This window comes from Odocoileus virginianus, chromosome 7, assembly GCF_023699985.2.
Source record: "Odocoileus virginianus isolate 20LAN1187 ecotype Illinois chromosome 7, Ovbor_1.2, whole genome shotgun sequence".
NCBI lineage: Eukaryota > Metazoa > Chordata > Mammalia > Artiodactyla > Cervidae > Odocoileus > Odocoileus virginianus.
In genome coordinates this window covers 15,912,525-15,932,814 of record NC_069680.1, presented here as the reverse complement: position 1 = coordinate 15,932,814, position 20,290 = coordinate 15,912,525, and the positions used below count along the sequence as shown (strand labels likewise).

The window sequence follows — 20,290 nt, the reverse complement described above, 5'->3', positions numbered from 1 at the left end:
TAAGTTTGTCACATGCTCTTTTCTTCTCAGAGTACAACAGTTTAAAAAAGAAAAAAAACAAAAAAACAAAAAACTACAAATAAAACCAGAACAAAACAAAATGAAACAGAAAGAAAGAAAGAAAAGGGGTCGTGGTACTGGGATATTGCAGCTTTTGGAATGTTCATCTTTTCTTTAAATCTATTTTCATTAATATTAAGAGAGGAACAGATAAAGGTCAATAGGCTGTGTGAATGAGCTGTTAGGAGTTAGTTAGAAGCTCACAGCAGCATTTAAGCAGGTACAGTCAGTGAAATGCTAGTGGATTTGCAAGTTATGAGCAGAAAAGTGAAAGAAGAAAAAAAACGAAAATAAAAAAAAAGCAAAGGAAAAAAATAATCATACTGCGGATGCATGCTTGCGTGAGAAAACTTAGTGGGAGCGATGAAAAAATGCCATTAGATTAAGGAGGTTTATTACTGAATTCCTTCCATTTTGTTGTTGGTGGTTTTTTTTTTTTTTAACCAGTCTCTTTGAAAGAAATACTGCATATTCAATTTGCACAGTTAGTTCAACTCTAAATCACTGTCATCATGGCTTAAACAACTGTTACGGGAAAAATAAATAAACAAAGCAGAAGTTAAATTAAATTCATAAAAAAAAAAAAACAACAAAAGCAAAAAAAAAAAAAATCTACTGAAACATACGAAATCATGTAGATGGTCATTTTAAAGAATGTTCAAAGGTCATACGTGTTTTCATGTTAATAAAACTATAATGGCAAGAAAAATTAAAAAACAGTTTATCAACTATTTTAATGACTCAAAATGACATTAGCACCTGTAATCGGAGGAAGTGAAAGGCAAGGATTTAGGAAACATTCGCTGTGTTCTGAAAAAAAAGAACAAATTATACAAAGCCTTCACAATGTTTTTGTCGTTGTTTGTAAAAGCCTGGCCTTCTCGAAGGGCCCTCTGAGATTGCCTATGCAGTATTTCTAATTTCTTCTAGAGAATGACAAACCTCCTTAATTTAAATCGGGTGCAATAGACCACTGTAAAGGCATGCATCAGAACGTTCAGGAACAGCCCAGTTAACATCAAACACTCGCACACACCCCCTCTGCTCCCCTAGCCCCCTCCTCATCCTTACTCAGACATACAAAATAAGCAGACTGTATAAATCCCCGTCTAGGCATGCCTACCGCTCTCCGCTTACAGGCTCTGCAGTTATTTAAAAACACATTCCACTAGACTTACAATGTGCTTTTCATGCAACAATGAATGTTACTAGCTTTAAAAGGGCAGTCATGAAGCAATTAATTAAAATGCATAAACAAAAAGGCTGGCTAGGATGGGTTCCCCCCGCCCCACAACATCCTGGCCTTGAATTTCTCCTGCCTCCCCAGATAGAAGCCTGACATAAAAGAGTGGTCCTCAGCGTACAGCTCCCTTCCTCTGTCCCGCTTATTCTAACTTACCATTGGTCTCCCCGGGCTGCTTGTCCCTTTTCCTCTTCTTCTTTTTCCCCTAGACAAACAGATGAGACACAGGGCATTACTTCAGGAAACGGATGGGAGGACGGCAACGTCTGGGCTCACCTGGCGAGGAGGAGGCAGGAGGGCAGCACCTGCCATCTCCAGCCACACCCACTCCTGAGTGCTTTCCAACCCCCAGTTCCCTTCAGTCCAAGTGCCCTTCAACCGTGCTCCAGCTAGAGGAGCGCATGCCTAGCGGAAGAGATGGAATCAGTGGGGCAGAGAAGGACTTCTTTTCCTATACATCCACACTCAAACTTGATCCAGAGCATCCATAAAAGGGGAAATGAGGCCTGGATGGGGAAAGATTCAGACAGGTGTGGAGAGACAGGACTGGAAGTGGCCCAAGAGCCAAGGGACGAATGAATGATTTTGAGATGGCCAAGAGAACCCCTTGCCCCATGCAAATCTCTTACTAAGGCCAAAAGCTGCTCGCTCTGAATCAAAAAATTAAGACTTAGTAGGGGATTTTTCTTAGCACTGTAGCATGGGTCTTAATTTTAAAGTCAGAAGGGGGAAAAAAAGGCGAAATAAAACCAGAAACCATCTGAGCTCCTTTTCAAACTGCTGAGTGGACATCCACAAAGGAGAACATTTGGTCCTCACTATTTTCCACTTATGTAATGACTATAATACTCCTAGTAATATGGACTTCCCTGTAGCTCAAATGGTAAAGAAACTGCCTGCGATGCAAGAGACCAGGGTTTGATCCCTGGGTTGGGAAGTTCCTCTGGAGAAGGGAATGGCAATCCGCTCACAGTATTCTTGCCTGGAGAATTCCATGGACAGAGAAGCCTGGCAGGTTACAGTCTATGCGGTTGCAGAGTCGAACACGACTGAGTGACTAGCACACATATAATACTACTAGTAATAACAGCTACCATTTATTGAGCACATACTATGTGCCAGACATGGTTTTAAGTGTGCTATGCCTAGTGACACATTTATCCTCACACAATCCTGTACAACAAGCACAATCACCATCAGATTTTACAGATAAGGACGCCGAGATACAGGGGTGCACGCAGTTTCCTGAAATGACACAGCTATCAGATGATGTTGTTGATGGGAACCCAGGTGATCTCTGTTCCACAGCCCTTATCCACTAGGCTATGCTGCCTTCATATTTATTGCCTTGTCCTCTGAGGAAAGCTCTTAATGGGTTATGGGTCAAGAATTGCATGGAGTCAATCACATTCTCCACCTGACCCTCCCTGCTATCTTGATGGTCTGCCCCTGGATGTGGATATGCAATGGGAGTGGGGAAGAATTCCCCTTCTTCCTTACCACCTCCTTCCTTATCAGAAAAGAGTTCTCCCTCACCCCAATAGCTCTGGTCCCATCCATATGAATTAGCTACCTGGTCTATATGAAATGTCACAAGCAAAACGTCACATCTATTTGTTTCAGAATATCCAAATATCCTTTGCCTTGTGGTCAGCTTAGTTTGGGCTTCCCTAGTAGCTCAGCTGGTCAAGAATCTGTCTGCAATGCAGAAGACCCTGGTTCGATTCCTGGGTTGGAAAGATCCGCTGGAGAAAGGATAGGCTACCCACTCCAGTATTCTTGGGCTTCTCTGGTGGCTCAGCTGGTAAAGAATCTGCCTGCAATGCAGGAGACCTGAGTTCGATCCCTGGCTTGAGAAGATACCCTGGAGAAGGGAAAGGCTGCCCATTCCAGTACTCTGGCCTGGAGAATTCCATGGACTATAGTCTATTGGGTCACAAAGAGTTTGACACAACTGAGTGACTTAAACAAGTTCTCATGGTGTGTTGACATCAACTCAAGAAGAAACAAGAAAGAAAAGCCATAGGCAGCAAACCTGAGAACCCACACGGCTCTGTGAGGGGGACGCCAAGGCAGGGATGCCCGAGTCTTAGATCTACCTGAGGGCTGAGGGTCAAGAGTCCTACAGGAAGCCTCTCAAATCTGGGGGCCTGTGGCATCAGGGAAATCTGTCTGGGCCCTCAGTTCACTGTTTCCACTAGAAACATGTTCCGTTCCTTGGCATACAACTTTAAAGAAGGAGCAAAGAAAGGAGTTTGTGTGCTTTCTCATGAGCCCTAGCAGCCCACCTTCATGTCTGTGCCTCTCCCACATCAGGAGCAAAGCACTGCCTGGCCATGATGGGACAGGCAGGAGGAGCTAGTTTCAGTTTATTTAGGAGCCTGACAGAAAATCTCAGTCAGGCACAGAAATGGTTGGATTCCAGGCAGTGCGTCATCCATGCAGTCAAGGGATTCCCAGTCATCTCTAATACAGGGCTCACCCACGTTCAATCTCCTGAAATGTATTCTGAAAGGCAGGTGACAATTCCTTCACCCCTGGGAAGCTATCCATGTGGGACACAAAACTGAGATGTTCATGACTGAGGCAATGATCGTTTAGACTAAAGGCTTCTAGTGGACAGGGACTGTGTTTTAACTGGAAGAGGATATGAAGGAATGAATCAACACTGCAAAGTGAATAGGGAGACGCCTTTCAAGGGAGGCGGCCACCTTGTTATCTCTTTAAATGTAACAAAAGAAAAAGGCCTCAAATATGGTGGTGAGGGAGGAAAAACTCCCTCAGTATACAGGTTACTGGGGATTTATCTCGTTGACTCAGTATAGAAAAGCTAGAAACGAAGTAACTTCTATTACAGTGTCACGGGTTAGATATCACTCTCTGACCAGAATCTTTTCTCATGTGTTCCACAGTGTGTACCAAGTCCAACCCCCTAAATGTGACTGTTTTACTCAATTCTATTTAGCTAAGGTAGCGTATAAAGGCTTCTATCCCTGCTGGGCTAGTAAAGCAGGAACGTGCAAGAGGCATAAGGATATTAGTTCAGAAAACTTTTTCCAGAAGAACCTTCAGAACTTGACAGCACCCAGAAAAATTTATAGAAGCTTCTATGTCAAGTCGGTAAAAAAAAAAACACGCTAAACAGTTTCTACCACAATTGAACCTCTGAACAGTTTAACTCTTGTTCCGCAGACCACTTCCTGAGATGAGAGAGGAAGTAAATGAGAGAGGAAGGAAAGAATGAAAGAAGGAACAAATGGAGGGCTGTATATGTTCAAAGCCACGTGCAGTGAGCCACTGATGAAGGAATCTGACAGTCCCCTTATAAGTGGTAAAGCTCCTATAGCCCCAAGTCCAGATATTACCTCTAAACTTGATCTCTGAAGTCTTCTCAGGGGTTCCCCTATTATACCAGACCTTGTCCCAGTGTAAAACCAAGCTAAAATCATTTCAAGTGTCTTGAGAACCTTCTGAAACCTAGAAAACACTTCTTAAGAAGCCTTGGGCAATGTCTTGTCTTGAGTCCAGGAAAGTCCATGGCAGTATTCTTTTGAAGCTCTCCAAGTCAGCCCATACCTTTGTGGAGGTATCACCCTATACAACTCCAGGAGGTGCTATGCACACAGACCACAGTGTGAATGGCACACCCTACAGTTGTGCAGTGCACGCCCTGCACAGCTGTACATGAAGACTCTCGTCTGACCCAAAATGTCTACTGGGGATAGGATACCTAAAGAGTAGCTGAATTTCTCCCTGTGGCACCATTCTAGATTCCTCAAAGAATGGGGTCTGTAGCAGGGAGAAGCTGGTTAAGAACTTCTGACCCGAAACCAGGAGAGCAGCTGTCCGGAAATGAGACGGCTCTGTGTGGGAGCTGCAGGGCCTGCCCGCTGTTGGCAGTCTCCACCTCGAGGTCAGGTCGGGGTGAACAGCAAGCCTGTGGGGGGGCATTAGCTTTCTTATCCTCTTCCTTTCAGCTCCAGAAGAAAGGCTCCCCCACTGCACACACGCTGATGACGAACGGAAAGGTCCCAAGCGGGTAAGACCCTGTGCCTGACCACCTGTGACGGACAAGGGCTCTGAGAGGAGCCAGTGTGCTTTGAGAAGTACAAGCACTGATTCCTGTTTCGACTCCCCAGGAGGAATACGTTCTATTGCTGAGTGAAGTGCGTGGGACCTACGAGGAGATGGGTGGCTGTGGAGATGGAGACACAGGGGTCTCGGTCCTCCCCATCCACATGGCAAAGAGCAGAGAAGGAAGCGTGTGCGTAAAGGTACGAGACTAAAGAGTGATGACACTTGGTACAGCAGGGCAGTGGAAGCAGAAAGCTGTCTTTGCCCAGGACCCACACATTCAATACAGATGTCTTGTGCTTCCTGGTTAAGTTCTGGGAGAGCTCTGATTTAACTCAATCCCCATAATACTGTGCTGACAGTAAGCTCACAAACAGCAGTAACTGAATGGGTCTCAACTCACATACACAGAGAGCTTCCCCACCACAGGTGAAGGCCAGAGGAGAGCTAGGTCAGGGAGCATGGATGGTAGAAGAATCATCCATGGTTCAGTATCATCAACAAGAAACAGGAGGAGATGCCTGCTGCCAGCATTAAGACGGGTTCTGTCTCCCCCCAAAGAGTGGATGGTAAAAATCACTTCATGAAACTAAATGCCATGCAATGAAGTATGAGGCAAAATAAGAGACATTTCATCCATGAGAGAGGAGAATGAGCCCAGAACTTGAGCTCCTGGGCAAAAAAAAACAGATTAAGAAAGAATGGTGAGAGGTGACAGGAGAGAGTCAGTTTATGGGAGGAGAAGAATCCGGACTGTCACAATCACTGTGATTAGTAAAGACAACACCTACAGTGTTTTCTAAAACTCAGGAGAGGAGATTAGGCAAATCCCAGAGCCAACAAAAAGTTGAGGGACACACACATCACCCAACACACACACTTCTCTTAAGTCACTTCATCCATTCTGCCTAAAGATGGCTACTTACTTTCTGGGATATTCCCATCATGCCTCTCTCAAGATGCACTAGGCTTCCAACTTCTACTGTACCACATCCTAAACAAACAATTTCATTTTTCTCTCTTAAGGATGAAGGCCCTGCTAGAACAGCTGTGAAGAAGTAAATGCTCTCCTTCCAGCTGGCATCACTGCTGAGAAACACACAAGCCTCAGTGGGTGTATTCTAGAGCCATGTCTCTTCAAAGACACGGGCAAGAAGGTGTGAACAGCCCTAACCTGGCCCCACAGGTCCCCTGAGCTGGAAAACCAGCCCCCCTTCTCCTCCTGGAAGAACTATCCCATGTTGATAGAGCCCTAGGAGGCTAAGATAGAATCCTCCAGTCTGGTGCTGAGGTAAGGTGACAACAGTCCCAACTGGGCAGACTGGGTGGTACGAAGACCGATTCAGGCTGGCAGGCTGCACTTCCTCTGTCCAAATGGACATCCGCCACATCTGTACAGCCTCTAGTCCTGACAAAGAGGAGCCACCTACGTAGTTGTCCCTCGCAGACCAGCCGGGGTACAGCTGCATGTGAAGCTGTCGCTCCTTCCGGGCCAGCTCGTAGTACTTCGCTTGCTCTTCTCTGGACAGCGCGTGCCACTGGAGGGGACAGGGTGAGGGGAGACAGAGACATGCAGAAGTGTCACAAACCACAGAGTGGCCAGGGGACGGACAGCGCTTCCGTCGCGTATGGTGTCATCTGCAGATGCCTACGGTCTGCAGGGGCCTGGCACTAACAGGAGGGCCCAGACCAAACCTGACTTGTCGTCTATGATGTTTGAGTCTTTGCTCTCTGCAGGTGGGGAAGACCAGGGTGTGGCTGTTGTGAACATCACTCGAAGGCAGAGCTACTGCTTCCAACTCCACACAGACCATGGCAGGAGTCAGAGTATGGCTGAAGGAAAAGGATGCTCCAAACCAATGGGGACAGGGAGACGTCACCCCACCCACGTGTCCTATTCTGGCCCTCTTCTCCCAGCAGGCACGCCACTCACCCTCCGGCCCAAGATCTGGTTGATGGCTGCACTTTCTTTCAACGTGCATTCAGCTACGACCTTTGCTCTCATTTCCTTCATATACAACATGAATGCATTAAGAGGTTTCTTTATGTGGGGCTTCTTCTTTTCTTCTTCCTTTTTGGAGTCCTGATGCTTTCTGGATGGGGACAAAACAGACAGATGCAACCCAATGAACAATCTCGAGGTCAGCTTCCTCCACAGCAGAAAGCCCGCCCCCTTGCCTGCTCAACACCCTAAGCAATTCAGAAGGAGAAGCACACTTCTACTTTGGGTCTTCTCCATCCTGGGAAATGGAACAAAAACAGCCTGGGGGGATGGGGGGATGAGGGAGATTTTGTCATCACTTCCTCAAGGTTTCAGTTCAGTTCAGTTCAGTTCAGTCGTGTCCAATTCTTTGTGACCCCATGAACTGCACCACGCCAGGCATCCCTGTCCATCACCAACTCCCAGAGTCCACCCAAACCCATGACCATTGTGTCGGTGATGCCATCCAACCATCTCATCCTCTGTCGTCCCCTTCTCCTCCTGCTCTCAATCCCTCCCTGCATCAGGGTCTTTTCCAATGAGTCAGCTCTTTGCATCAGGTGGCCAAAGTATTGGCGTTCCAGCTTCAACATCAGTCCTTCCAATGAACACCCAGGACTGATCTCCTTGAGGATGGACTGGTTGGATCTCGTGCAGTCCAAGGGACTCATAAGGTTTACAAACACAAAATTTTCCCCAGCCAGAGGGAAAAGCACATTGTGACCGTTTCCATCTCAGCCAGTGTCTCTTGTGGGATCAGGATGGTAGGTGCGTGTGCGCTCAGTCGTGTCCGACTCTTTGTGACGCTATGGACTGTAGCCCACCAGGCTTCTCTGTCAGTGGGATTTCCCAGGCAAGAATACTGGACTGGGTTGCCATTTTCTCCTCCATAGAACTTTCTCAACCCAGGGATCAAACCTGAGTCTCCTGCGTCTCCTACATTGGCAGGCAGAAGTGGTTGCAAATCCCAGTCCCTCCAAGGACACAGAGAGTTGTGTTCTCCCTCACAGTGGGCACACGCCTCCCTCTCTGGAAGGCAGGTGCTTACTGAAGTCTGGCCAACCTTGGGCAGGGCCACCACCCAGGCACCACGGGCTAAACACATGGTGAAGGATAACACGACAAGAAGAGGCACACTTACGCGCTGTGGAGTGAGCCGACGTCACTCTGAGAGGATTCTTGTTTGACTGTCGGCGTGACTATGGCCGGGTGGGGAATGCCAGTCGTGTGTAGAGTGTGATGTGGTGGGACCATATGGGGAGGGAACCTAGAAGACAGAAAGCTGTGTAAATCGTCAGAATCAAAATGAATGAATGGGGAGGGATGTGTACACACAATTAAAAAAAAAAAGAAGAAGAAGAAATAGCATGTAACACTCACATGAAAGCAACCCAAAGCATATGAAACCTGTCAGCATTAATTAGTAATAAATTAAACATAATGATTCTCGTAATGTCATTAAAGGCAATCTTCCCCTTCATTATTGCTACTGACACGAGACATTACGATTGCTAACATCTTCAGCAAAGACAAGTTCAGCCAGTATACTTGGGCGACAAAATAGGCTTGGACTACTTGCCGGAGATCACAAGTCCACTGGTTTGGGAGGACATTATTAGCGGCATCTAAGACTATTTCTTAAGTCCTAATCAGCATTAGAATGAAAGATGAAATCTTTTGTTGCATATTGACAGCTAAATAAAATATTAACGCAGCTGAAGTATACATACATTTTTTGACAATGCCGCGCATGCCTCATTAGGCCTCATTCTGTTGATGGGAATGCAATAAAATTTTTATTTCTCTTTTGCTGCTGTAGTCCCATCGTTTTGACAGTAATGGGAGAGAGTGAGGCAGAAATATGGGGGGAATCCAAATCACTGCCATCTGGTTCCCAACATACGTCACGGATGTTTTAAATAACTTTGTATCAGAGATGGCCCCAAAAGAGCATTTTACACAGACATCCCCCCGAGTGAAGCTTTGAATTCTGGGATTTGTATATCCTTTCCCACTCTAAAATTCGAGGGTTCCTAAATTACTTTTCTTAATATACTGCCTATGCATTAGAAGACCTTATAAAGGATGATCAGAATTATTAATAAAGAAAAGAATAGTTTGTGCTTTTCCTCTAATGCTGTTTACTTTCAGGCATGTTATTTTGGACATGGTTTAAGCTGTGAATTGGCATTTCTCAACCATGCAAACTAGCCAGGACATTCAGAGCTAATTTTAAAATGCTCTTGGTTCATCTCCAAACTGACAACGGGATGCAACCTATAGCTCTCGTCTTTTCTGATACGCTTGGAGTCACAATTTGTTCTCGGTTAGAAGAACCACCCTCTTAAAGGAATGTACATTACTGTAGAGGAAAGTGGAATGAGGGATTACAAGGGGCGATTCCCTGAAAGTAAACAAAAGGGCAGCCCCTAGGTTCTGCCCTGACAAGATCAGGCAAGTTTAAGTTTAGGTGAAGGGGGATCCCAGATCAAGCAACTGCTACTTTCAGCATAAATCTAAACCATGACCACCCCATGTACCAACCAGGGAAGGACCACCTGCTCTTTAGGAAGTCAATTCTGCTGGTCACTGGAGGTGCTAGTGAGACTTTATTGTGACAGTTAGTTCACAAGGATCCTGTACTTATTTACAAGGTTCTTTTCCTATGTGGACTGGAAATCTAAATAGTTTTCATTTTACCAAAAGAATGCAGCAAATGTTCATCAGAAGAAAGATGAAAAATTAAAGTTCTAACTGACTCTGCAGAGATCAACAGAGAAACTACCAATAAATAATGCAGATTTTGGGGCCAGAATCACAGTGGACATTTGACTTGGAATTTCTACCCTGATGTGGCTTTCTGCCATAGCTGCCTTGACAAATTTACTGAAGTTTGGTAACAACAGCATGATTTTTTAAATAAGAGTCATGCGAGTTCTTTTAGGGTGTCAAGAAAAAGAAAAAAGAAAAGAAAAGAAAAACCCTGATTTTTAAAAAAAAAAGAAAAAAGAAAAACCCTGACAGAGGAAAAAATTAGTAACTTCTATCCCCATCCCCCTCCCCCAACAAAAAAATAAAGAACAAAGCTTGGGAGGTATTTGGGCTCCCAAGTTACACCCTGTTCCTTCCCAGAGTTTGAAGGCCTCTGAGAAAACATAAGTTAAGAACATGTGTTCTTCGAAGCCCTTGGGTGAAGCGGTGGGTGGAGTGGCAGCTTTTACTGTGAATTTTAAAGGCTTGACATTCCTCAAATACATATGTTGCCTTCCTGCTGAATGAGAATATGTGTAGAGACAGAGACAGAGAGAGAGAGAGAGAGAGAAGGGGGAGAGATAAAAAACACTCTGTGTGCATGTATGTCTGTGTGTGTGTGTGTACACCAAACACCACAGGGAGACATCAGAATCTGAGTACATTCTGGGGTAGGGAAACATTTCTAGTGTAGCCATGAAGACCAAATACTTCCAAGTTCACATACCTACACACATATTCCTATACCTGAGAAATTTATGGCAGAGAAAGGGACTCCTCTGTGTGTGTGTGTGTGTGTGTGTATGGGCTATACACATACTTTCATGTAAGCAATTCCTTTCTGCAGACAACTATTTCGTGCAATGCAATAAACACCCTAAAAATTCTAAGCAGCTCATTATATCCCCCCGTCTGCTTTCATGGCTCCAAGCCAGAATATAATGATGAACCTTAACTTGTTAAGGACAACTAATTTTTGTTTCTGGCTGTCTCAGGGGCTTCTGCCTTCCCCACTCGCGCTTTCCTTCACTGTTGACACGTTTCTGTTAACTGGATGTCATCTGCCGGCCTTGATTTTATGCACAAGCAGTGGGATGCATTTTCCTGTGCAACAAGCCTGCTTTGAGCTGCATTAGGTTTGTCATTATTCTCTCATTTCCCCCCTTGCACTTGTAACATTTCATCTCTTCCTGCCTTATTTTTTGTGAGCCACGGTGCACCCACATTATGGTTTATACATGATCTCGCTCCCTTTGAAGCCGGCAGATTTCAGAGCCCGCTCTCGTCAGGAGAGGAGCCTTGCGCCAATTTAGCAGGCTGAGGGCCCGGAGCTCCAACATCTCAATCTAAAGGGGGTCACAGGGTGGCACAAGTGAGTGTCAGCAAGAGCTGTTTAATTGCCAATCTAGGCTTCTCCATGGTGTTTAAAGTATAATGACCCATCACTTAATTCTGAGAAGCCCTGGCCCCGCTGCTGAAGAGAATGAATATCAAAGGGTGTTCTGGAACAGGGCAAGCTGCCTACATTCCCTATAACTGCCATAAGTATAATAGACCCATACTTCTGTCGCCCCATTACCACAATAATGTATTTAATTTGCTGTATACGCTTTTTAACTAGCTACCTTTCATAAGGCCTACCTGGGGAATCGGCCGCCTCCCCCCCGCACCTCCACCTCGAGCCCCTAACCTTCCCTCCCACCGTTCCCTTCCTCTCCTCCACCCCCTGCCCACCTAGAAATCATCGGCTAACCTCCTAATGATAATTCAATCGATAAGCTTAACCTCAATCCCTATCCTACGATTACTGCACCGCTTTTAACCTCTGGAATGCTCCGAAGCAACAAACACGAAAAACAACCCAGTGCGGTGGAGGAATGCTGGTTCAGAGGAGGGCGAGTCGTGGATCCGAAGGTGCTCAGAAGCAGTTCTCCTTCTGGGAGACTCCCTATTCGTTCCCAGGCTTTGCGAGGTTGTGGTGACATTATTTAATGAGAATAACCTTCCTCTTCTTGCTAGAGGAGAGGACACACAAGCATTTTCCTGCCTAACCAATACTGGTGTGGATTTAGAAACTGACATGATTTATCACATGTGGGAAACAGATCTTTACAGCTGCACGATACCCATGGCATGACGACAAACATTAGAGATGCTACAATTTATGCTTCTTCATGAGTGTGGTTCTTACTCTTCCCTCCACCAAAATCACTGTTCCATAAGTAGGAAAAGAGGCATCGTGGCCCGTCTTTCCAACCCTTCCTCTGGTCTAGGGTCCTCATGCTGGCTACAGAGATTGGGGAAGGAGGCTGGGAGATGGCATCCCTGCCATGTAAATGCATGCTCATTAAATTAGGTGCCATCCTCAAAATGGATTTGTTGTTGCAGCCTATCAGGAAAGTCTAAACCTCCACCGATTTAATTAACTTGACTGAAAATCAGATGAACAGAAAATAAAACTATCATTAGGTGCAATTAGTGACTACTTAAACATACTGCTGCCAACCAGTTTGTAAATAAACTAGCAGTCACTGAAAAATTAGCCAGAATTAATTACAAAGGGGGGAAAGGAGAACATGGGGATTAGAAAGATCTAGGTACACACATGCGGGCATATTTGTATGTTATATATACATTTATATGCTTAAAGATATGTGACTGTACACATACATAGGATTTCAGCTGCACAGGCCAACATGGTCTCCATCAGCCACATGGGGCTACTGTGTACTTGAAATGTGTCCAGGCCAAATTAAAAAGTGTTTTAAGTGTGAAATACACATCAGATTCCAAAACTAAGTACACAAAAAGTTAAGAACTCATTAATAGTTGCTTTACAGTGATAATGTGTCAGAATGATATTTTGACTTATTAGGTTGAATAAAATCAATCGTTAAAAATAATTTTGTCTGAGTTTCCTTTTCTCTTCTTTTAAAAAATATGGCTACTAGAAAACTTATAATTCCCTTTGCATATTCCCTATATACAAGGCTCACCTTCCATTTCTACTGGACACTGCTACTTTAGACAGAGATGTGTTTGGGTAGGGGAGGAGGTGGGCAGGAGGGGAATGCTCTTTTCTGTTTATGCTTAAGAGCCTGGAGCTTTGAAAAGACCAATAACCCTCCCTTAAATTCCTCTTTGTATATACAGTAATAACCTTACCTACACTCTTTCCTTCCTTCCCTGGTTCAGGCAACAGAGGAATAACACTTTAAAAAGCTCCCCATGTCCTAATTATTTCTTCCTGCCTTCTTAAGTTCTTAAAAATACTGACTCAGAAATTCAACCTTAAAATTCTGGCATCACCCACCTGGGAAGTTCAGAGCAATTTTTTCAGTATTTTCTAGGAGAAAAGCCTAACCCTCTCTGGGTCTTACACCCTTAGACCTACATGTTGCAGACATGCCCAGATGGTCTGGCAGCATCCAGAGAACTTTCTGAAAAGTGACTCATGGCTTCAGTCGAAGGCACTGGGTCGTGGAACTCACCTGGACATGGAAGCGTTGACAGTCAGAGCTGTGGGGTAGGGGTGACGGAATCCTCCTGTCGTGATGGGGTACACTGGCTGACCTTGCCTACAAAGAGCGGGGCACACGGTGAGAACGTGCAAATGGGGGTGGGGGGTGGGGAAAAGGAAAAGAAGAAAAAGGAAAAGTTCTCTCTGCACAGTAAGCTTTATTCTCATTTGATCAGAACAAAAATCTTGGGGATTGTACAGCAAGGATCAAAGGGAAGAAACACAGAACAATTTGAATGCCATAAATCTGATAGGAATGGCTAATTAAATTTTATAACCTTTGCTTATGTCAATAGAGACCCTCTCCCCAAGCTGAAACTAGGTGTTTTGTTGTAATAATTAAAGGCGAAGTCTCGCTTGCTTTAATGGAGCCATCACACTAATTGAGGGCTACACATCCAAAGGAAAACAATAATGAATGTAAATTTATACCAAAATAAAGTACAGTGAATCAAAGGACTTCAGTTGCGCTTTGGGCCTCTTTCGGTATTTAGATCTCGGTGAGAAAACATTAAATTAACAGAGCTTAATTTGTAGCCTTTTGTCAAATTAACAAGTGTTGACAAGAGTTACCGGGGGGAGAATCCCCAAGAAGAATTGTGGGTAACCAATAGACAATCACACCTCATTACAATAATTAAAAAATACAGCAACATGCAAAATAGCATCCTCATGAAAGACACACAACTTTTCCTGACAGAGGGTTGTCTGAGTTGGCTATTCCTTTTTATCTAGCCTTCAAATATCTCCCCATCAGCTGAATGGGGTAACTGATGACTGAAGTCTAGTGCAGGCATGGCCCCACCCACTGAAGAAGAAGAAATAGGACACATACTCCCATCCACATCTACCCTTCCTAACAAAATTCAGGAGCAAAAAATAAACTACGCCTGGGCTTGGTATTTAGTACAGCTACTGTGTAATATGAGTTTTTTTTTTCCTTTTTTCTTAAAAAAAAAAAAAAAAAAGAAATTGTAGAATATGCTGAGCTGGAGAAATCAAGGTGGAACTGGGGAAAAGAGGTGAACCACTTCAAAACTGTACCTTCTTTAAGATCATGAAAGGTTAACTTCCCCAAGACCCAAACTTGAGAGAGTTTTTCCAGGATTTATTCCTGATAGGATTCAACAAATTGTCCTGTGTTTTTTAAATAGTAGAGATCACTGACAAACATGGAGAAAGATATATACACAAAAGCACACCATCATAAAACACGTTATTACATGCATGCACACAAATACAAACACAGTATGTTTATACATTAAAGGACTTTCTGCTCTGATTTTAAAATACATGTTAAAGTTGTCTAGGAAAGGTTAATGGGTGGTGTTATAAAAGCTAGACTAGGTGATAGGAAGACAAACTGTAAAAGGCAGTTTGATGATGTGGAGAGCTGCCAGGACCTAGGGCTGACATATAGTGATGTTTCCAACGGCCCCACACTCCCTTCCCTCAGAGTTTGGTGAGCCACTTAATAAGCAGATACTCTCAGAGAGAGATGCCAGTTGGAGAGCATGGAACTTCTCAACAGACACAAACTTCCACTGCGGCTGTCAATCTTGGGAATGATGGCTGCGGTGGAGGGTGGGGCTGTGACCCTCCGACTCCCACTCCCGGATTTCAGAACTAGCCCACTCCTCTGCTCCCTCAGTCCAATGACAGGACTCAAGTTTGGGCTGCCTCCCGAAGAGGCATGATAGGCTTCACAGGAGAGAAGCCCTCAGAGTCTTCTGCAATTCCCAAAGTACCTTAAGGGTATCTAAGTTCACAGAGAGGAACCTAGAGCCTTTGGAGACCATGGGTGCAGAATGCTGACCATAGCTTTTCTCTGATATCATCCACCTGAATGGCTACTGACTTGCCTGCTGCTCCACTGGGCAGATCAACAAGCATCTTCCCCACGACTCCCCACCCACGGCCCTCCCTCCCCTCTACTGTCTTCTAAACACACACAGACACACACACACACAGAGTAAGTAATAAGCATGCCCATGTAAGAAACAAAAAGGAAATTAAAAAATGGAACTCCTTACTGTGGTACTAACCATCCTAGCGGATGGGGGATTTGTCCTACGGTGCCGGGTGACAGTGGGTAGTACGGAGATATATCTGGAGGGTGCGGAGGCCGTGGGATTCCTGGAAGAAGCAGCCACAGTTTAGGTGCAAGAGAAAGAGAGAAGGGAAGAGAAACCATCAAGTGATGGGAACAAGGACAGGATAGACAGAGACATCGCCTCTGTAATCCTAGCATGAGCTGTTTTCCATGAGTCTGATCCTAAGACTTGTCAGTAAGTTTCATCTCATTATCCCTCTACACCAGCTTGAAAAACTCATCTTCTTCTAGATGGATCATACACTGGCTAAACACATACAGACTTAGAAAATGCTTGCTTGGATATTTCTGCCTCATGGGATCGGTGCGATTATTTGAATTGGGGAAAAAAAAAACTAAAGGGGCTGGCACATAGTAGGGGATCAAGTGATATTAGATCCCTTTGTCCTCACAACTTGTCCTTTTCTTCTCTTTAATTCTAATGACTTACCTGCATGAGAGTTACTCCTCTGGTTTCTAACATACTTTTTGAGTTATGGTTTTTAGAAAGGTTACTTCTTTATAAAAAAGAAATCAGCTTCCAAAAATTAACATCTAAAAAAGTTGTGCTAAGTCGCTTCAATCGTGTCCGACTTTGCGATCCTGTGGACTGTAGCCCACCAGGCTGCTCTGTCCATGGGACTTTCTAGGCAAGTGAAAAGTCCAGGGTGGGTTGCCATTTCCTCCTCCAGGGGATCTTCCCAACCCAGGGATTGAACCAGTGTCTCTTACATCTCCTGCATTGGCAGGCGGGTTCTTTACCACTGTTTAGATCTGTCGAACTCTGCCTTGAAGATGAGCTGTAGGAGAAACTCAACCAATGCCTTGACATCATATCTAGGAAGAATCTGAACTGACCAGACCAGGAGATGCTGGAGGCCTGGTACACTTGGATCTAGAACCTGGCTTTCTAGAGGACAGAGCCCACCACATATGGGGTACTGCTGGACCATGGGGCTGATGAGTGAGTTCTGAAGGTCCAGGCACCCACACCCATTAGTTCCATAGACACATATCCTGCAATTGAGAAATCCTTGGTTTCTTAGAAATAAGGGCTGGGAACAATTCAGGCCCAGAGGAGCAGACCTGCACTGCTCCAGTGGAAAGCAAAACGAACAATTGCTCAGAATTAAAACAGGACTGAAGGGAATGAGCTGTGTGTTTGCAGATGAAAACTATTTCATTTTTTAAAAAAAATTCATTCAGGAAGCTTTTAATCTGTAAATTAAGCCTCCCTGGGTGACATTTTCATGCAGACACTGCTTTCTCTCTATTACAAAAACCAAACAGATTAGCTGGGCTTGGACCCTACACCAAGCCACTCGCACACTTGAAAGAATGTTCGCAGAGGAAAAGTAAACAGTCCGCAGACGTTAATCATATGTTTTACGATAACCATTTAAAAGCTATTCCCTGTACTACCATTATTTAAATGAGACGTTGAAACTGCCATTCACTCGTGGAGCCTGGGGCCGGCTGGCGGCCTCCTCCAGCCATCCCAGCGCCAGGCTCGGTCCCCCACGAGCACAAAGGGGGCTCAGAGGCTGCTGAAAACCAGCTAATGTGTGGCTTCATTTAGGGGCAGCAAAGACGGCCTGAACAGGCAGTCTACCTCGGCCCAGCATCCAACAATTCCTTCTGACCAAGTGACGTGGAATAGCCATTCTGAATTCATCCTGCTAATTAACCAGCTGGGAAGAGAAACCAATGCCAGCAAGTGCATCGCCGGCCGGAAAGAGACAACCTGGCCTTAGCTGTTCTCCTAAGACCACCCCAATTTGTTTTAAATCTTGTTTCAGGGGAGTTACAAGTAACCTCGCCTTCTTCCTCTCCCCACTTTTGAGAAAAAGCACTTGGATGGAAAGGAAGGGACAAGTATAAAAGCTGGAGTCATGTGGCATCTTCTGCCTGAGACCCTAATGGCTGTTTCTTGATGCAATGAGGAAACCATCTTGAAGTTGGGTTTTCCTGTCTGTAAAATGGGCTTGAGGATAAAGACTCAGGATATTACAGGGGAGGAAGAGCCCAAATAAATCAGCAGAGAGAATGCAGAACCCAGTGACATGGTCTCTCAAGGCTGCACCAAGTCATTGCCAGGGGACTATATACAGTCTCTTAGCCACCAAGGAAGCCGGGCCTTGAGGGAACCACGCTGTTAGGGAGCTGAGGAGGAGTCCATGCGATGCCTCCAAAACCATTACTGCCTCCGAGTCTGTCTGAGGTTCTTGGAGTCACAAGCCACTCCTGAGAACAGAACTCACAGCAAGGTTCCCACGACAGCCCCTTGGGGGTACCTGGAGCTCTGGAGAGACCTGAGCGCTGAAAATGGACTTCTCCGAAGGGGAGGAAAGATCCACTCCCTCACCAGGCTCTGGTTTCCCGAAAGAGGTTCCCGACCAACACATGGGAGAGGAACCGGCACCCGTCCACTGCTGCCCCCAGCCCAAGTCCCCAAAGCACCCCCGCACCCCGCACCGCAGCAGGTCCTCCGGTGGCCCCGGGACCAGCACGCCTTCTCTGCACCCAAGCACGCGTCCTACCTGTTTTGGGGTCTACGTCGGCTGGTAAGTGTGGAGGCGGGTTTCCTGGCGTGAAGTGTTCATTGCTGTACGTGATAAGAGGCGTGAGAGGGTGGACATGGTGCGGGTGCTGCACAACCGGCACTTTGTTCGACTGCAGGGAGGCGAAAACAGAAGAGGACACGGTCACGCTGGCTCGGGCAGCCCAGGAGCCTGACCCCGGGCAGCCCTGACCACACCCTCCCACCTGGATTCTGTAAGTGCAGGCAACCCGTCCTGGCCCTGGTCCGTGTACTAAAATAGCAGAGAGTGATGATTCAGCTCTCTGGGTGGGTGTGCCTGGGTCTTTACACCCCACCCCACCCCCACCACTGAGCCTGGCTTTTAAAATACCTTCTCCACCACCGCCACCACCAACCCATCACAGAGCCCAAGAATCTGCACTTCTCCCATTGGCAGGTAAATCGGAAGTCTTGGCTTTAATCCCCCAGGCCTACTGTGCTTCTGCAGGTGGTGGTCTCTCCTACCCCAGGGCCCCACGGGAGGGACCTTCGGGGGGCAGGCAGGCTTCACGGGGGGAAGGCTTCCGTTACAAGAAACTGGCAGGGCCCTAATCCCAGCCACTGAACCCACCACCCCAGGCTCTGAACCCCTCCCGGCTCCTTACAACCAGTGGGTAAGCTACAATCCTTTACAGGCAGCCAGGATGAAAAGCCTCACTCTGGTCTGGATGGGAGTGTGAACTTTACCAGAAAGCTCTAAACTGCCAGGCAAGCACCTGCATATTTTATGCAGATTACAGCAGCCTGGATTCATTACGAATCTCATTAGGAAGTCACAGGGAATGCTAACAAATTAACTGGATGATGATGAATTGGACTAATAAAGGGTATGTACACATTTCAGAAACAAGCAGTTCTGGAAAACAACATACAGGCAATTTTTGTTTGGGAAGTGTTGATAGGTGGAGAGAAGGAAGCTTAAAAAAAAAAAAGAAAAGCATCTTAAAGATTTTTCTAGTTGCAATGATCAGACCTACCCAAATTATTCTCTATTCCTTCCCCTACCCTACTCTCAACCATCCCTCCCCCTCCCCATGCGATGCTGTAACTTAGCCCAGCAAGATCACAAAGAAAAAATTAAGCTGAAACAAGCGAACTACTGGGCCATTTACTGAGAGTAATCCAATTGCAAAAAACCCTATTCCCAATAGAGGATTTTCACTAAAATCCTACAACAGGGACATTTAACCAGATTAGGTACCAGCAAAGATAAAGAGGCTAGTATTAGATGATGAATGGATTAGAGTCAACTTTCATTTTAGAACGTGTCTTCATTTCCTTTTATTACTTTTAGGAAGGCACAACTTGCATTAACATCAAGGAAAAGGAATTGCATTAAAAGAAAAGAAGGAGGGTTCCAGTGCTGCCCACTAGCGCCTCTTGAGTTCAGGGACCACCAAGCAGTTAGTTTTCTTTACGTTTTTCTTGTCCTTTAAAAAAAAAAAATAGGTGAAGAAGGGGTGTGATAAGAGTAAGAGTATTTCTTATCACCGTTAAGTGTGAGGAAGGCATTTAAAAAGGTGCTTCTAAATTTTCCATGGGTATGTTTAGAAAGGAAAATACGCACTTTCTAGATGCTCCCAGAAAAAAAACAAAAAACAGAAAAAGAAGTCACATGTCCAAGAGCCAGGCTTAATGATCCCTACAAGCAACTGGACACTTTCAGAGAAAGACAGATGGTAACTAGTGGCTCACAGAAGCCTTGTACTGTGAATTATCATTTTGCAATCAGAACACTGAAATTCAAAGCACCCAGTAACACTTCCTTCATCAGCAGCCACAAAAGTCTGGATACAACCAAAGTGAGCAAAGTGAAGGATTGCCACTCCAAGGCCAGGGCCAGCATCTCACAGACATGTGCTGAGAAGTTTTTAGGAACCATTTCTGTCTAGGACAACTTGAAAACTATCCAACAAAAACACTCCCACTGTGTGCTGGGGTGGAGATGGAAAAGAGTAAGGGACACACATATCAGATGGACTGGAGAC

The 20,290-nt window shown here is 45.4% G+C and overlaps 1 protein-coding gene across 31 annotated transcripts in view; it reads right to left on the bottom strand.

Moving 5' to 3' along the window:
* TCF7L2 (transcription factor 7 like 2) overlaps window positions 1-20,290 on the bottom strand; it is a 199,438-nt gene that overhangs the window by 8,181 nt on the left and 170,967 nt on the right. For 8 of the 31 annotated variants that reach the window (XM_070470176.1, XM_070470177.1, XM_070470183.1 and 5 more), the window contains 8 exons: window positions 18,262-18,394; window positions 15,663-15,765; window positions 13,601-13,687; window positions 8,500-8,640; window positions 7,311-7,470; window positions 6,808-6,915; window positions 1,460-1,508; window positions 820-870 (listed from right to left, as the gene is read on the bottom strand). In XM_070470176.1, the coding sequence (XP_070326277.1) occupies window positions 820-870; window positions 1,460-1,508; window positions 6,808-6,915; window positions 7,311-7,470; window positions 8,500-8,640; window positions 13,601-13,687; window positions 15,663-15,765; window positions 18,262-18,394 (832 nt within the window). The remainder of the gene's footprint in view (window positions 1-819; window positions 871-1,459; window positions 1,509-6,807; window positions 6,916-7,310; window positions 7,471-8,499; window positions 8,641-13,600; window positions 13,688-15,662; window positions 15,766-18,261; window positions 18,395-20,290) is intronic. The other 23 variants (XM_070470179.1, XM_070470185.1, XM_070470188.1 and 20 more) reach the window with 6 other exon arrangements.